Raw genomic sequence first — 18,244 nt, forward strand, 5'->3', positions numbered from 1 at the left:
ATGCGTAAGTGCACAGATTTAGTAAAACCTTTTGTTTTATCAAAGCTACTGCACTATTTGATGTCTTTTGGTCTTTTGTGATTCCCTGTGGAGGGAACACAGACCATAGTTCATTTACAGCAATTGATCCCCAGTAGCAACAAAAGGGTAAACTACATGCGAACTGGTCCATGTACTTTGTCAAAAAATGTTTACAACTGTGGTGACACAGACTATTTATTCACACTATTCCAATTTCATTTGTATGTCTTTTGTGTAGTTGTACCAGTAACACTACTTGTGTGAGTTAGGCTGCATGTCCTGGTAGCGCTATCTCTAAGAAATAATTTTTATTTCTATTCCTAGTAGGAAATCTGCCGCCACTTCTCTGCACCTCCGTCTTCCCACTGGGCAGGGGATCACACACACAAAATGGGGGTAAAACCACTCATGCACACAATCACGCAAACACACATACTTACACTCACAGAACACCCCAGTGGGGGTGCAGGGGTTCAGGGGGATGCGTACACTTGATCACCTTTCTGGGTGGGGGGGCTTGAGGGTTACCGGATTTCCAGGAGGATAGGCAAGTATGTCATTAGCATCTGCAAATGCATTTCCATACATCTCTCAATTAGGCCTTTTGTACTGTACATTTTGTAGTACTGTAAGAAAGGGGATTCACGTCTTAATCATTTGCAGTGTTTGCCTTTTTTAGACAGCAACACGTTTTTGTTTAAATCCTTTACTGCTAGGTTATGTTTACCTTGATGTATTACATTCTGTTAATGACTATATCAGAATACTGATGAGGGCACACACAGGCCCAATGATTATGAATAAAAATAGAGGTGCTCATCTAGCCTCACACATTCCATCTTCCAGCATTTATAATCATATCCAGTCTCAGTTGTAGTTTCTAGACGTGCTCTTCCCCCTGTACAGCAGACTGCTTGACTGCATGACCTTTAAATCAGTTTTTCCCCAAAATAAAAAATATTTTTCCAGTGTATTATTGTTATACTGAAAACACATCGCACATTCTTCTTATTAATGAGACTAGTTCGGTGAAAATATTTTATTTCATCATACAGTACAGTGAATTTTCTTTTTTCCAGTGTTAAAATCACATATATATAATGAAATTTGTGTAAGGTCTAATGAGATGAAACCTTCATTTATACATGCATTCCCGCAATCCATCTGTATATATGTTTTCATAGATTTGTTTAAAAAAATAAAAGTGAAAACACAATTTCTTAGCTATGACCCAGTCAATTTCACAGTCCTTCTTTAATCTTGAAAATATAACAGCAGAAGATACTGATATAGAAGCTTTTAGTGATAGTCACACTTGATATTGCTTTAATCTACAGTATGGATTACTGCATGAAACTGTATAACAGAATGCTTTTGTAGTAGACACAGTAATGTTAACATGTTAAAAATATTATTTACAAAATTTTCTTTGAAAAATACAACACATCAGTACTCTACACTTATTGTTATTATATTATTTATAAAGCGCAAACATGTTCCACAGCTCTGTACAGAAGAGGATAAATATACAGTTATATACAGAATAAAATAAAGATAGGGTTTTGTTCCTGAGAACGCGCAATTAGTTAGGAAGGACATACGAGCAACATTGTGTACTGTTGGAGGGTCAGATAGATTAAAGCTTTGATGTCAGAGAAATCTCATTCAGTGAAATTTAAAGATATTGAAGAATACAAAGATGTATTTTATAGATACTTATCTTTATATTGGAGTATGGCAAGATAGATGAGGATATTACCTACTACACGAACATCACTGTGGGTAGAAAGTATATTGGAATATACTGTACAGCAGGGGTGGCCGAACCTGTCCTCAAGATCTACCAACAGTTCATGTTTTTCAGGCAACCTGTGGATCTATAGTAGGAATGAATGCAGCATTTTTGAAAATGTGACAGTTGGTAATGATGACCACAGCTGTGCAACAGCTAAGGGATTTGGATAACGTGGCCGGTTGGTAGTTCTTGAAGACCAGTTTGGCCACCCCTGCTATACAGTATATAGTAGTGGGGATCTTGCACAGTACAAGTGCAGCTGTAGTTTTAAGTTCTTCAAATGGACAATGGCTTCCTCATCAATCTCACCCACCACAGTATATTCCCAAAGATCCACCCAGATAAAGTTACTGAACCAAAAAGCCAGCACCTGCTGCTATAATTTATACTATTACTTTAATGCTGTACCTAAAACGTGTGAATAGTCCTGATCCAGCTTGTGGTTCAGGCAAGCAGGTGTCTACGGTGAGCAAGCTGCTTACTTATTTTACTTGGGAGAAAGGATTGGTTAAGATAGGGCTTTATAAATATGGAAAGATATGTTGTTATATACAGTATTGGAAGGAGAATTTATTTTTAATTAAGCAGTGGAAAAGAATGGCGTACAATCAGTATAATATTAGAGGGTTTATTTTAGATGGGAAGTCATAATAGAAATGTGAATAAGGAATAGATACAAAATAATGAAGCTAAAGTGTCATGATATGTGTTAACATATATTTGGCTGTTAACAAAGAAAAAAGACATCAACTGGCAAAGTAACTAAGGACTTCAATAATTATAATAATTAAACCCAGCAAATGTCTGCTCCTTCTCTGTACAAACTAAACACACACATAAATATTTAAAAGCATAAGAAAGTTTTAAATTTTAGAACTGGCTTTAGGTGCAGATAAACAGTATGGACCATGCAGGCTATAACATATACCTGTAGCAGAGAATTATTTTTTGTTTCTTGTGTTAAGTCCTATACACACTATGGGCCTGATTCTGGTTCACTCGCAAAAGCAAAATCTCTCTCTAATGACAAAACCATGTGCACTGCAGGTGGGTCTGATGTAACATGTGCAGAGAAAGTTAGATTTGGATGTTATTTTGTTCTGTGCAGAGTAAATACTGGCTGCTTTATTTTTACATTGCGATATAGATCTCAGTTTGAAGTATAACCCCCACCCAAATCTAACTCTCTCTGAACATCTGCCCCACCTGCAATGCACATGGATTTGTCCACTAGAGAGAGAATTAACTTTTGCAAGTTAACTGGAATACGGCCCTATATAATGTTGGCCAAAATTGTTCAGTGACATCAGCAGGACCCACTGAACATGCAGGTTGTTGGCTATATAGCCAAATTGACCTGCATGTTGAGCAGACAGCGAGGCTCACAAATGTCACGCAGAAGTGTGCATCGTTAACGATATTGACTGTACACAATAGATGATATTGCGAAAGATATCGCTAAGAAGACCCTTTTTGAGTGATATCTTTCACAATATCCTGTGTTTTTGGCTGTAGGAAAGAATACATAGGATAAATAATATTGATAAGTCACTGTCACTAGTAATTTGATAGGCTGCATTCTGTCAGCTCTACAAAATGGCTACCACCATTGCCTTGCAGTAGTTGTCTGGTAATAAATAAAAACATTGTGGTATAAAAGCTTTTAGAGGAAACAAAAAGAGGCTGTCGTGCCATACATTATATTACAAAATATTCAGATGGATTAATATAGTAATAACACTGTTTCATCCGGCCATAATGTAGATTTTGAGTGATTAAAACTTTGTTAATAATTATTGAGAATTATGCCTTACATTGTAAGGGAAACATATTATATAAGAATATATAGTTGATGAAAAACTTGCATTTTATATAATGTAGATGAAACGATAAAGAACCCAATGTGTTAGAGAGTGTATGTGTGTGCGTGAAGAAATTAGTTCGGAGAAAGAAAGCCTTTAAGTGAAGGCTATAGAACACTATACTTGAAAGTAGGGAAGCCAATCACAGGGCATTTTTTTAATCCCGGATTTCTTGATCGAAAAATGCTCAATCCCGGGATTGGCTTCCCTAATAAAAAAGTGCCCCGGCCACCCCACATATTTACCTGTGGGCGGGACCAGTCAGCAGCTGTGAAGGTGGGTGGCTGTGAGTCTGGCGGAGCATCTGGGGGTCTGACTGGGGAGAACTGGCAGGCAGGCGGCTGGAGCAGGTATGGGGAGCGATGCAGTGAGGCTGTGGGCGGCTCGGTAGAGTGACAATTCTGCCTGTGCAGTGTGACCTCTGACCATAACGCTGTGCAGAGCTGAGGGCCATGCATCATGAACAGCCAGGCAGCGTCTGAGTGAGTGTTAAGATGCTGCTCAGCATTAGACTGTTTGTTTTTGGGGCCAAATCCTGGGAACCCCCGCCCAATCCCAGGATGGGCCACCCTACTTGAAAGCCAAAGAATGAGTTTACATGATAATGAGTGATTGATACAATCAGGATTAGGGTAGCTAATAGTAGCAGAGATAGTGAATAAATATGAAAAGGGCATTTAGAGAAGAGATACGGACACTGCTGCAATGACTGGACAGCTAGTTCTATATCACCTTAAAAAAAAAATGTAGACTCGGGTGAGGTCAATGCTATATATTATGGGCCTGATTCTGAATCAAATATGATTCACATGTGCAGGGATATCATACATTTCAGCATATGGCTCATTGATTTATCTGTTCATAAGCAGGGCACGCTATCCACAAAATGGGGATTTCTGCATGATAACTGGGATGTGATGACCATGTGGAGACAGGGAACTCTTTGTTCTCATGGACATGTCATGGGAATTTCATGTACATGTACAGTAGGCCAGCTTCTGTGCGCATTCACAGCATGTGCACAAAAATTGGACATGGTCTCAGACAGATATTTTGCACCCATCATGGGGTGTGCACAAGTCCAGTTACTAATTATGACAGTGTAAAATCAGTTGGCAGGTTAGGCTTTGACTTCTAGATCAATAGAATTTTAGAATACAGGAGCAGATACTAGGCATTAGCATAGGTAAATAGGTTACAGCAGCCAAACGGAAAAGTGTATGCGATTGCGTCTGGCTGAAATTAGGTCCTATATTTTTGGTAATTAGTTCCTGAGCAATAATTGGATCGATGATTAAATGAACAATTCATCTTTGTTCATTTTAGCTCTATGTCCATAAGAGTAAAACAGGAACAACATTAACAATGTGATACAACCACAGTATCACAGAAATGTTACTGATCTAAAATATTAAATTAATCCCGGACCCTCCCCAGTTCTAATGCAAACTGTTGCTTAACACTTCTATAGGGAGAAAAATGAATTTGATATGATTTCCATTTGATTCAAATGGGTTTGGCATATGCATTAGTATGTAACTCCCAGCTGATTTTCATCTGATGATTAAGATCTAAGCAAGGGGTGAGCAAACAATGTGAACGTTCAAATGGAATCACCATCACATCAGTCCAATCAGGGAATTGCACATTACAATTTAATATTACCGGCAGCTCATGATATGAACATGACCGCACATATAGTCACCTGATTTCTTTTTGTACCTCCATAGGCTGCACGCATAAATCAGTCCCAGAAACACACATCCTTCAAAGGCACCATAAACTGTACCAGAAGCTGCTTCTGGTAAATTATATCTGGCTACTAATTTGCACATTGATGTATGGCAGATATTCTATCCAGATGCCCTGGATTTTTTTTGGTGGGCAGTACAGTACAGTATGTCTCAATACAACTTATTCATACTACAAAAAATGTTTTTGGAGGCAAACATTTATAAACTGTGTGCGATGGATGTGGTATAGGGGTCCGACAGTCGAGATTCTGGCGTTCATTAGACGAACTTAGGAATCCAGAAAGGGGTGGCGAATGCAACAAAGCCCCTTGCTGGCTCACTGCGCTCGCCATGCTGCGGGCTTGCCACAGGTTATAGTCTCCCTCTATGTGGGTCGTGGACCCCCACGAGGGAGAATAGCCCATTTAAGTCATCATTCCGAATATTGGGCTTTTAACAGTCAAGTTTCCAACATTGTTCTACTGACTGTCGGAATCCCAACTATCGGGAGGTCATACGGCACCCGTGTGATGATATGCAATCTGTGTATGCCAGTTTCTGGTTAAATGTAACCTCTTCATACATTTTTTATAACTAGAGTCAGTTGCCATTCAACAGGCATAAGACCAGCCACCAGGAAGTAGTACAATTTACATCATCCGGTCTTTCAAAAAAAAAAAAATATATGATATATTTTGAAATTCTAAAAATTGAGCTTATGCCAAGAAGAATAAAGAAGATAGTGCCATAGTTATTCTTCGCTTACACCTTTACAAAAAGGTTTAAAAAGCTATATATTTTGCAAAGATTCCTGCATCAATGCAAGCCACAAAATATTATTTTGACATTTTTTCACAGTAAGGTGATGACATGGCAATGCTCAAGGACTGTCTGTAATAGAGGAAAGCAAGTGGAGCAGATGAGATGAGGTGGGGCAAATGAGAAATCTAAATTTAATAAATTAAAGATTAAAAATAAATCTGTACAGCATTTGTGGGCTACATGCATAAGCGGACAGTATTTGCCTTGTTGATACTGTATTTGTGACATGCAAAATCTAAGTTTCCAGCTATGCTGTTTATAATGCTAAAAGTCCATGGACAATTTCAAATCTAGCCATCAATTCCTTAACATTATAAAAAACAGACAACGGTGTTTAAAAAAAACTGCTCAGGTTTGTTGAATCTGCATCATTTCAGTTATAGATGATTTGTGTATAGTAGGTCCAAAATGGCAAATACAGAATCACTAATACAGTATGTATTAAACAAAGCTCTATATGTGACATTCGGGTGAAAAAGCTAAAGCTTTCTAATGTTTTTATCCACCTTCCATCTTTTCACTTGCTGTACTATGATGTGTGCTACTCCCAAAGGGACTATAAAATTGTTCTTTGAATTTGTGACAATCAATATTTTTTGAAACATCATGAACTCTACGGGGTAAATTTACTAAGATGGGAGTTCTATTATGATGAATGATGCCCATAGCAAGTTGCAACCACTCAGACTCAACTTATTTGTTTAGAGCCTTCTAGAAGATAATAGAGATAATCTGATTGGCTGCCCAAAGCATCATCCAGTTTTTAATATAACTCACATCTTACTCACATTTACCCTTACATGTCTGGTAAAATAGATTTTTTTTTTAAACTATATGTTTCAATGTTTCAATCATTAATCATTGATCAAATGCTATAATATGTGCAAAGTCTTTTCCAAAGTTATTCCTGGTAACCTGCACAAATGTCCTTAATATATTATAGTGCCAGAAGAGCATGCCACATTTTGCTCCTTTTAATCCAGTTAAGGTACTGTAGCACTTATTGGAAATATTCATCAAAACCAAAATGTCTAAGTTGGTCAGTTTCTTTGAACTTAACAATTGAAAACAACCTTTACTCAAAGTTCAATTTAAAAAATATATGTCATGTTTCTTAAAATATATTATTTCATAATTGAATTATTCATGCAATATCTAAAAAATAAGATCATTGGCCTAATTTAGAATTGAACATAGGTCAGCCTGCATAATTTAAATGCATTTTGCCATAAAGGACAGTACTTAGCATTTGTCAAAACTTGTGTTAACAATTTGAGTTACAGATATTTGAAGTAATGGCCCCTTGCTTTTGGAGAGGCATTCTTATTCAGGTATTACAAAGTAATGTAATGCACATACAGTACAACATAAGCATTCAAGTTGCATCCTATTTAGAGTTCCATGTGTCCTTATATGTGCCTATTTTTTTTGCACATTAATTAACAAATTTGTGTGTTAATAATGATGGCTGCAGAATGTTTTATTATTATAATAAAAACACACATCATTTACTAACCAGGGTCAGTGTACATTAGTCCGACTTTTCATAAGAACAAGTCGGACCTGATTGTCCCGGCAGCTCCCCGAGAGGGATCACATGCGATGGCACTTCATGTGCCAAGTTTTGCATGTGATAAATCGCATGCGATTTATCACATGCAATTCCCTGGGAGCCGCAGGGACAATGGTAGCGGGGGACAGCAGCGGAGATATGCCCGCAACTAGAGAGCAGGCGGGGGCGCAGGGAGCCGTGCAAAAAGACGCTGGGCAGAGAGCAAGGGGGGCGGTGCAGAGTACCAGGGAGCCGGGCAGGAGAAGATGTGGCAGCGTCAGTGGTGGGAGCAGTACAGCACTTCCAAAAAAAACCCCCATACAAACGCATAGGAAGCCGGCAATCAATGGCTTCCTATGTGTTTGTATGGCCTTTTTTTTGAACTGCTGTGGAGTCCCGCCACTCGCACTGCCGCTGCAATGTCTTCTCCTGCCCAGCTCCCTGGTACTCTGCGCCGTCCCCTGCTCTCGCTGATGGCAGCGGCTTCCTCCTCTGCCCGGCTCCCTGCCCTCCGCCTGGCACTGGTAAGTCCCCCGTTGTGGGAGAGCATTGCTCCGGGCAGCACGTAAGATTTAGCAAATCTTATGTGCAGCCCGTCCGACCTCCCGACTCCGATCCGATGCGCACGGGGCCGCGCATCGGGTCGGAGGGGATGTCTCCATATGAATTTGGGACGATTTCACGGCCCGATTCATCCGAATCGGGCAAAATCGTGCCCAAATGGGCTGTTCTCACTAATCCAAGGGACAACTACTGTAGCACATGGACTCTTCAACCTATCCACAGATTGTTCATACAGGAGATATACAAATCAGCTCTCTGGAGTAGGTTATGATTGGTTGATTGTCTGTTAACCCTCCAGACCAATGCAATATTCAAGGTTCTAAAGAATGCAGTTGTTTTTTACTTATTATTCTTTTATTCCAATGGGGTGCAGTTTTACCATTTGCTGACACTGTAGAGATAATTTTTTATTTTACAATGTATTGGAAAATAAGGGAGTTTCAGAAGTATTACTTCAAATAGAACTACAATGGCTGCAAGTCACCACAGATGAGTCCGAGCTCATCTTAGTTGCTAATGGCAGCAAACGAGAGTCATTTGTTGTGATTAGCATCCCTGTGGATGTGTGCATAGAATCGCAGAGGTTTAAATGCTTCTGTGAATGGGTCACACACAGGCAACTCACAATCACTATGAGATTACATGTGCAATCCATTCACAGCAACAACTGACATGTGTCATCTGTATAAAATGTATTTATACAATAATAGTATAATGGTAGAAGTATCTTCGTTAATGCATTCCTACTGAACTGGGACCAGATGGACAGCAGAATTTCCATTACATATTCTGGATTGTTTTCCTGTTACCTTCAACACAAGGACATTGAGAAGAAAAAAAAAATACTATTCAGTAAAGCTGATAACCTTCTCGAAAGTACTTGTTTTTGCAGCCCAAATAAAAAGTCTACATCCCCATCTTGATAGGTTGCTACTTGTTCCCACAATGCCATGTGGACACTGCCTGTTTTCCTGCTATGGTGTAAATCACCCAGGCTAACATAGTTTTAATTCAATCCATGTGATTTAGTTAGAACCAGCCCAGACTACAGTACCTGGAACTGGTGCAAATTATGGATATTAATTGGGGAATACTGATGGTTTAGGTTATTGTTTACTTATTTTACTAATTAAAATATTTTAGTTATCATAATCAGTTTCTGGTTACGATATTGATAATGATGACTGCCATATCTTTGATCCAGACACAGCTATACAAAAGATTTTAAACTGGACATATTTAAGATAGATTGATTAAAAAGACAGATGAAAACACAAGTTTTGATTGTATATTCTGTGAACATTTTGTGTCCAACTATTAATAAGACCCTACTCCACTTGTGTATTTTCTGCTGTTATTTAACTACAGGCAGATAAAACATAAGACTTTAAAGCTAGATGCAAAGAGAGGTATGGACTGTTTTCTAACCCAATACATGTGTTTTCAGTAATTCAAAAGAGCACACATAAATCAATCGGAAATACTCATTCTTTGGGCAATCCGCACAAGTTGAATTACAAAGGGCTTTTTAAGCAGCTTACATATAAATACTTTAAGTATTCTGCTTGTGAATCACTAAACATATGTTAGATTGTTAACTAAAGCAGCTAAACATTCTACATTTTATCAAATGTCTGTATTATGGCTTTTATGCCTCAAGTACTGTAGACATAAAATTGTGTGCAAAAGTAAATGAATATGGTAACACAATTCAGAACATAAAAATGAATAGGACACTGTTGAGATTTTTACTTGCTCGAAATGATTCTTCCTCACCTTAACATCATACTGTAACATAAATTGAAAGTACTGGTATAGATTATATTCCATTGTCAAAATAATATGGGTGCTCGTGCTTTGTACAGTATTTTTTGCTATGTCCGTATGGTTTGTTATATAATGATATCTTCTTTTGCTATATTGCCAACATAAAATCCAAAGACAAAGTACAATCAGGAGCCATCTCGATTTCGGTACTTTCATTTTGCAGTTTTAGGAAATTAAGTGCTAAATTCATGTTGCCATATTTTTTTCTTTATTATTTGTATGTATATGTTTTTTTAACACTAACATTAAAACACAGAAAATAATAAAACAAATTGTCCTTGTTATCCTGGGTTGTTGTAATGAATGCAGGTACGTCCTTGAGTATCCAGCAAGTGTCCTGGACTGTTAATGGGTAATCATCTGAACCCATAATATATTTTTATTTTTCTTTAAATAAATCAGCAACCTTTTCAATCTCCTGAGTTAGAGTCCCAGTTCCCCAAATCCAGGTGGTCTGCATTGAATAAATATTCATTCACAGTTTGAGTATCCTCAGTTGAAGACTTCATTTTAAAAACACTCGCTGTGGTGCAGCACAAGAAGTTGATACTGAAGCAGCCCCCTGACTCTCAACAAAAAGAGGGTCCAAACAAGCAACTTTAGCAGCAAAAAATGAATGAATACAGTGAAGAACAGCAAAAAGATTGGAAAACTCCAGCTCCTGTAGATAAAGGACACAAAAACCACAATCAGTAGAATGCAGAAAACTTAAATATCACTACTGAGCTTTAAATGCACCTAAAAAAAATATTCCTTGTATATAAAATTTACTAAAAACATTATTTCTCCAATCAAAATGTACTGATGTATGAATTAAATCACATGTCAAGCAAGTACATGTACAGTATATACTTAAAACCTGGACTGTAATGGCAGAGTTTGGGGAGCTCTGAAGTACAGTAATGCATTAAGAAACACCAGACAGCCTTTCTTTGTCACATACTGTATGGGTGATAGAAGATACTATAAGTCTTCTCCATCTCTTAGTATTGAGTATATGAGACATGATGAGAACCATTTATCTACAGTAAATGACTGATCTGCACACATAAGAAAATTGTTAATGTTCACACATTGTCTGAGATGTATCAAAAAACTTGCTCACAAAGCAACCATGTGACTATTGAAACCAAGGAAAAGCTGAAATGTGAAAAAAAACTTAATATGTTGCAACATGCAACTCTATTTCTAAGATATTTTATGTACAAAGTGCAGATACCTTTTAAGAATGCATTTCTTAAAAGAGGAACAAGAAGAAAGCATTCTGATGGCTGGATCAGAAAGCTTTCACAAAGTTACAATGGACGTTGCCAAGAAACACGCTCCAAAAACAATTTAAAAAAGATTGGAAGTTCTGCTTGTGTTTTGTCACAGTAATACATAGAACATACAGGGTGGAATGTAGGGGATAATTCTGGTTGACACTCAAAGCTGCGAAATTTGCAGCTTTGCGTTTCATTTATGCTCTGCCCACGCGAATGCCCACCGCAGCTCATGTGTTGAATAGATGTTTAGCATAAACATCTATTCGCAGCCCTGCATGCGAGGACAAAATAATTTGATGTTCACTGACCATTGAATGATTTTGCAAGTGCTTGCAAAGCTAAGAAACATCTCTGTTGTCTTAGATCTGCGGGCTCCCTGTACAGGATGAGCAGTGGCGTAACTATCGTCCCGCAGCCCCTGCGGTGGCGGGGAGGCGCTGAGGGTATGTGGGCGCCGGGGGGGCTGCGGGACGATAGTTATGGTTTTATTTGCACCGGTCCCAGCTCTCCCGAGTCCCGGGAGCCGCAGCGCTTCTAATACAAAAAGGTGACACTTAGAAAATGGCTGCCCCCATACCGCAGACAGTTTTTCGTCTGCAGTATGGGGGCAGCCATTTTCCAAGTGTCACTTTTTCATTAGCAGCAGTAAACGGGAGAGCCGCCCGGGACCCGGCGCAGACGGATGCGGCCACGCCGGCCAGAGGTAACACACACAAACACATACACACAAACACGTCACACATACATACAAACACACAAACACAACCCCCCCCCCCCCGCCGTACCCCGGCTCCCCTCCGCTTTTTCGGTACTTATGTAATATCTGGGCTCCCGTTTTTCTTATGAGACCGCGTACCCTTGCGGGGCTCGCTGCGCTCACCACGCTTCGGGCACGGTGGCTCGCTGCGCTCGCCACACTATATAAAATCAACTCCATGCGTAGTTGGATAGTAGGGGTATGAAAAAATGGGGTGCATTTAACATGGGAGCCCAGATAATACATAAGTACCGTTTTTTCTTACCGGGGGGGCGCCTCCTGCATTGTCGGCAGGGGGGCGCAGAAAATCTAGTTACGCCGCTGAGGATGAGGGTGGGTAGCTAACATCCGCTGATGTTAGCTGCTCGCCCACAGCACCCGCATCACCGGCGCATTAGCATGGGAACGCCCAGCATTTTCATCGGGATGCCCATGAAATGCTGAGCGTTTCCATGGGCGCAGCCCTTTGCCGCTGCCCCACGCCCCCCGCCCACACTGCTAGGTGCGAACAGGCCAGCATATAAGCAATTTGCCATGACCGCTCGCACAAAGCGGCTGCAGATGCACAGAAAACTTTATGCGAATGCGCAGTTGCTGACAATCGCTCCCCTGTGCGAACGTGAAGGAGAGCGAATGGATCTGGATAAGGTCCGTAATACCATGTAAGAATCAAAAAGTGAGAGATTTTGGGAAAGTTTTACCATTTTTTTAAAGCAGCTATCATTTACATTGAACAAAAAAAACCAAACAGTTGATTTGGCCATGTAATTGATTGCTGCTTTGAAAAAAAAATGGTAAAACTCTCCCAAATTTCTCACTTTTTTTTTTTTTTTAATGCATTTTTATGTTAAACTTCTACACACATTTTACTGTACATGGTATTCTTCATTGTACATTGATTAAAGATGTCTGCTGTAAATATGCTCAGGCAGAGATCATTTCAAATAAATTAAGGATGAAAAGGTTTGCAAAACTAAAATAAAACAAACAAACATTACAATGTATTGTAGATACAATAATGATCTACAAGCGGAATTTAAATCCATGGGAACTGTTGGGTAAGGTGTTGCCTTAACTCCTAGCCCATGCACTACACCACAGATGCAGGCACTCCTGTTGTGCATGCCATGTCTATTCAGTGAGGCACATAATGGGTGGCTTTGGCAATATACTTTTATACATTTTTAAAATATATCCCTTTTCTTTTTTTTTTATTTAAGGTGCCTCAATGTGTAAGGTCACAGGGTTTTTCTATGTGACCTTACACAAACATAAATAGTACATCAGTGATTGCTATTGAGGGGGTAGATATAGTAAGAATGTATTAAAAACTCCATGAACATTTATTGATTTGTTGGAACTACATATAGTAACTATTTATTATTCTTATATAGCGCATACATATTCCACAGCGCTTTACAGAGAATATTTGAACATTCGCATCAGTCCCTGCCCCATTGGAGCTTGCAATCTATATTCCCTACCACATGCACACGCACACACAGACATTCTAGGGTTAAATTTGTTGGGAGCCAATTAGCGTACCAGTATATTTTTGTTATATTTTTGGATTGTGGGAGGAAACCGGAGTACCCGGAGGAAACCCACATGAGTACGGGGAGAATATAAAAACTCAGCACAGTTAGAGCCATAGTGGGAATCGAACCCATGACCTCAGCACTGGGAGGCAGTAATGCTAACCATTACACCATCCGTACTGCCATCCGTATCTATGCAAAATAGCTTAAACAAAAGTGGTCTTAATGTCTTCAATATGCAATAGAGGGGGTTATTCAGACCTGGGTGGGGTGTATTGTTTTGGGTGGGGTGTGTTGAAAACTGCAATTGCAGTGTAAAAAAGCAGTCAGTATTTACCCTGCACAGAAACAAAATAACTCACTTAAATCTAATCTCTCTGCATGATACATTTGCCCCACCTCAGTGCAGCAAGGTTTTGTCCATTTGAGAAAAAAAGCAGCTTTTCAATCACATCTGAATAACCCCCAGAGTACAATAAAATCATCAGAATTAATTATTAGTCATTAAAAAAAATGACATTTGTGAAATCGTATTAATAAATGTAATGACCAAATAAATGTCATGACAAAATATGAATATATGAAGCCATTACTGCAAACTACCTGTAAAATTGCTTTTTAATATAATAAAATATACTTCTTTTTTTAACAACTTAATTATAAATTGCTTGTAACGATCTTCAGATTGGTGCGCATATTTGAAACACTTTTTTGTTACATATAAGGTGCGTACACACAGGGGCGATTTTGTGCAAAATCGCGGGAAATATGGTCGCTGAGCGACCATATTGCCCGCAATGGGAGTGTGCACCGGCGATATATCTTGCCCCTGTGGTGATCGCTGGTCGCAGGAACATGCTCCTGCGACCAGCTGATTACCACTGCCGGGCTCCCCCCGGCAGTTTCTTTTTCATCAGCGACCATCTCTGGTCGCTGATGTAAAGTAGAAACTGAGCAATATATTGCGCAGCCATATATTGCTCAGCCATATATGGCTGAGCAATATATCTCCCCCGTGTGTACACAGCATAAGAATACGTTATTTACCTTTGCTTCAATTTGTTTTGTATCTTGATTCTGGAACAAAAACTTTATTTTACTTTTTCCATCGTCTGAAGAGCCTTTCAGATGAGAAAATTTATACCTCCATAGTATAGCCTGAAAAATAAAACATCAAAGAAGTGAAGTATAGGAAATCAACAGCTAGAAAAATGCATTCACAAATGATTAAGTCTTCTCATTTTAGGCAGATTAAATTTTTATAAGCTTACACATATTCACATCATTTTATTAAATTTTTTTTTTTTTTTTAAATAAAAGGATTTTAAAAATCCATTGAGCAAAAAGAAATCACAGTCTATGATTGTCTTCAAGATGTGAATAAACAGTAAGCCATTGAGACTTTTATAAAGGGCATAGGAAATCAGAAAAATAAATTTAGGATGTCAAGCTGACCGTTTTTTTCTCTGTGACCTTACACAAACATAAGTACAATATATTTTTAAAATTTTTGTATACTTTAAATACTTTGTTGATATTCTCTTTCTAACTTTTCTTTTTTTCAATCACTGGAAATGATTCATTTCAGATTATTTGTATATAGGAAAGGATTGATTAAATTCATATTTCACTATTTAAAAATTTTCCTGAAGGAAAAAAACAACATGATTTTAACATATTTCCTCAATTGCTGTGGGCAACTGTCAAATATCTACTGTATATGCCTTTTTGAAGTTACTTTTACTTTTAAAGTAATAATTAAACTATTCGACCTAAATAATTAACTACGAAGAATGATGTTTTGCCCTAAACAAACAATAGTTATCTTTGGTACAGTAGGTAAACAACAATAACACAGACATATGAAATGACTGGTTAAATATAAATATATATGTGTGTGTGTGTGTATATATATATATATATATATATATATATACATATATATATATATATATATATATATATACATACAAAGAAATAAGGAGAGCGAGCGCTCTATAGTGCATGAATCTGTATGAGTTTATTCAAGGTACACACAGGTTTACAGATGACTTAAAATCACGTACCAGACAATGCGGTACTAAACACCGCAGATATAAAGCATAGGCATGCTGTCTCAGCAGCCGGGTGTTGGAGTGGTTACACTCACACGGAAATCCGACTTAGCAGCAGCAGCAGCGGTGAGACTCCACACGTCTGAGCTGCACGATATCCCCACAGGTAACTCCGGTCAGAGACGACGCTAGGCCACGCTCCAACGCGTTTCGTATTCGACTTCGTCAGAGGGCAGGCCTAGCGTCCGTCTCTCACACATTATAACAGGCAACAATCATGGTAACAGCTGATAATTTAACCCATGGTGCTAAACAACACCCTCCGGGTTCTGATTGCACTGAGGCCTGTAATTACCTGAGTGCCTATTACTTACATGTGGAGGAACATTGTGTGGTACATCTTGCCCAATTGGACTTAAACTGACATTTATAACTCCTTATTTTCTTTGCGCACTGTTAGTCTGTCATATTTTAAAGTGAGATCTATATTGCAATGTAAAAATAAAGCAGCCAGTATTTACACTGCGCAGAAACAAAATGACTCACCCAAATCTAATTCTCTCTGCACATTTTAAATCTGCCCCCCTGCAGTGCACATGGTTTTATCCATCTAAGAAAGATTTTGTCAGAAAGAGTGAACTAGAATAATGGCCTCAGTTCCTGCTGGAGCCTGCTAAAAAATAGCCCTGTATATATATATATATATATATATATATATATATATATATATATATATATATATATATATATATATACAGCCAGGGAGTTCAGCACTCACATCCAAAAGTGTTGAAGATAGGGGTGCACAACAAAGGTCATCCAAGCCAGACACTGCAGTGTCATGATGTCTTTACCTAGATGTATGTTTGCTTGTTTGTATATTTGTTGTGATTTGTTTTGATGTATTTTGCACATTGTGTTCTTGTGATACCACCTCATCGTGCTTTGCGCTATGGAGCGCGCCATCTTTGCTTTTTTGTTTACTGGTATCCCCTAGCAACGGTCCGTGATACGGCGTTGAGGGGTGATGACATCACTCTGTGGAGATCGTGGGGCTGGGCGTGGGCTTGACTCCCGCCTCACGCAGCACACATTGCTATTTAAGCTTGATTCACTTATCTGTATGTTAGCCTGAAGACAACATGTAAATGTTGAAATGTAGCTGAGTGCTAATTATTAAACCACCTATTCGTACAAGGCTGGAGTGCTGCATCATTGTTCTCTGTATATGCTGTTCCAGTAGTGGATGCGGGCACCCGCCGAGGGTTTATCTGTACAGTGTTGGAGTGCCGGACACAAGTGTTTTCTATATTGGAGCCATCAACTGGGACTATTCTCGTTTGATATCTTCGGCCAAGGCACCCCCTTACTACCAATTGCTATCAAGTCACTCAGGTGATGTGGTGCTCATGTGTTCATGAACACCACTTGTCGTCTTTTATGTCCAAAGTGTTTTTGTAGCACTGTTTTTTCAAGTACTTTTTATGTTTTGTCCAGTACAAGCACTGTCACTTTAAAAATATTGCCTTGGCAATTCTAATTCTCACGCACTTTATTGGTGGATCATTGGTGTTTAATCACAGCTGCTACATCATGGCTGAGGGCACTGATGATGCTGTGGGCGGGTTCAGGCAGATCTTGCTACCAGCCTGTGATATTTTTAGTTACTCCGAGTCGGAAGCTGAGGTAATACGCTTCAAAGATGATGTGACACAGGTGGGCATTCCAGTCCCTCTGGATGACACCTACAGAGATCTTTTAAAGCTGCATAAGCGCTATACTGATTACTACATGCATGGGCTCACTTTGAGCGATTACCATAGATCTAGAAAAATCCCTCGGATTGGGAGAAATGACCCTAATTTTTGCAAAAAATGGGCAGCAATTGCCAACAAGTGCTCCCTGGACCTTATGCTGCTGATCATTGAGCAATGCACTAAAGAGATGGCAGCTACCACTACTAAAATCGAATCTTTTGAAATCCTGCACCAAAATAAGTTGAAAAGTGACGCTTCCATCGATTGATATGCCAAACTCCAAGCCCAAATACAATCCTATAAACAAGAATTGGCTAAATTTAAGAAAGAAAAATGCAACAAGGTAGATCAAGACTACAAAAATAACACTGTTTACAGATGGGCGGAGCCTGCCTTTGACAACTCCAAAAGAAAGCCTTTTTTTCGCAGACGCAGAGGTGGTACCGGCAGGAACTATGGATCATCCACCGATGTGGGATCCTCAAACAGTGAAAGTGACACAATCAAGTCACATACACACACCAAGTCGCAAGGACACCCTTTAGGGGTGGCAACCCGTGCCCGAATCAAGGGCGGAGGAGACGATTTACCCGACGTGCCGGTCAAAACAAAAGGCAGAGGACGTGGAGCAAAGCCCCCCAGGGGCCGTTAAATTTGGTGGTTAACATCTCATCTTATCAATTGTCTAATGAGGAAG

General features: G+C 39.1%; 1 protein-coding gene across 5 annotated transcripts in view; it reads right to left on the reverse strand.

The window, feature by feature from the left end:
* Positions 1-1,045: 1,045 nt before the first annotated feature.
* The window catches only part of SNTG1 (syntrophin gamma 1), a 577,365-nt gene continuing 560,166 nt past the window's right edge, over positions 1,046-18,244 (reverse strand). For all 5 annotated transcript variants that reach the window (XM_083187410.1, XM_083187409.1, XM_083187408.1 and 2 more), the window contains 2 exons: positions 14,784-14,894; positions 1,046-10,837 (listed from right to left, as the gene is read on the reverse strand). In XM_083187410.1, the coding sequence (XP_083043536.1) occupies positions 10,682-10,837; positions 14,784-14,894 (267 nt within the window). In that variant the 3' untranslated portion in view covers positions 1,046-10,681. The remainder of the gene's footprint in view (positions 10,838-14,783; positions 14,895-18,244) is intronic.

This window comes from Crinia signifera, chromosome 5, assembly GCF_055691185.1.
Source record: "Crinia signifera chromosome 5, ASM5569118v1, whole genome shotgun sequence".
NCBI lineage: Eukaryota > Metazoa > Chordata > Amphibia > Anura > Myobatrachidae > Crinia > Crinia signifera.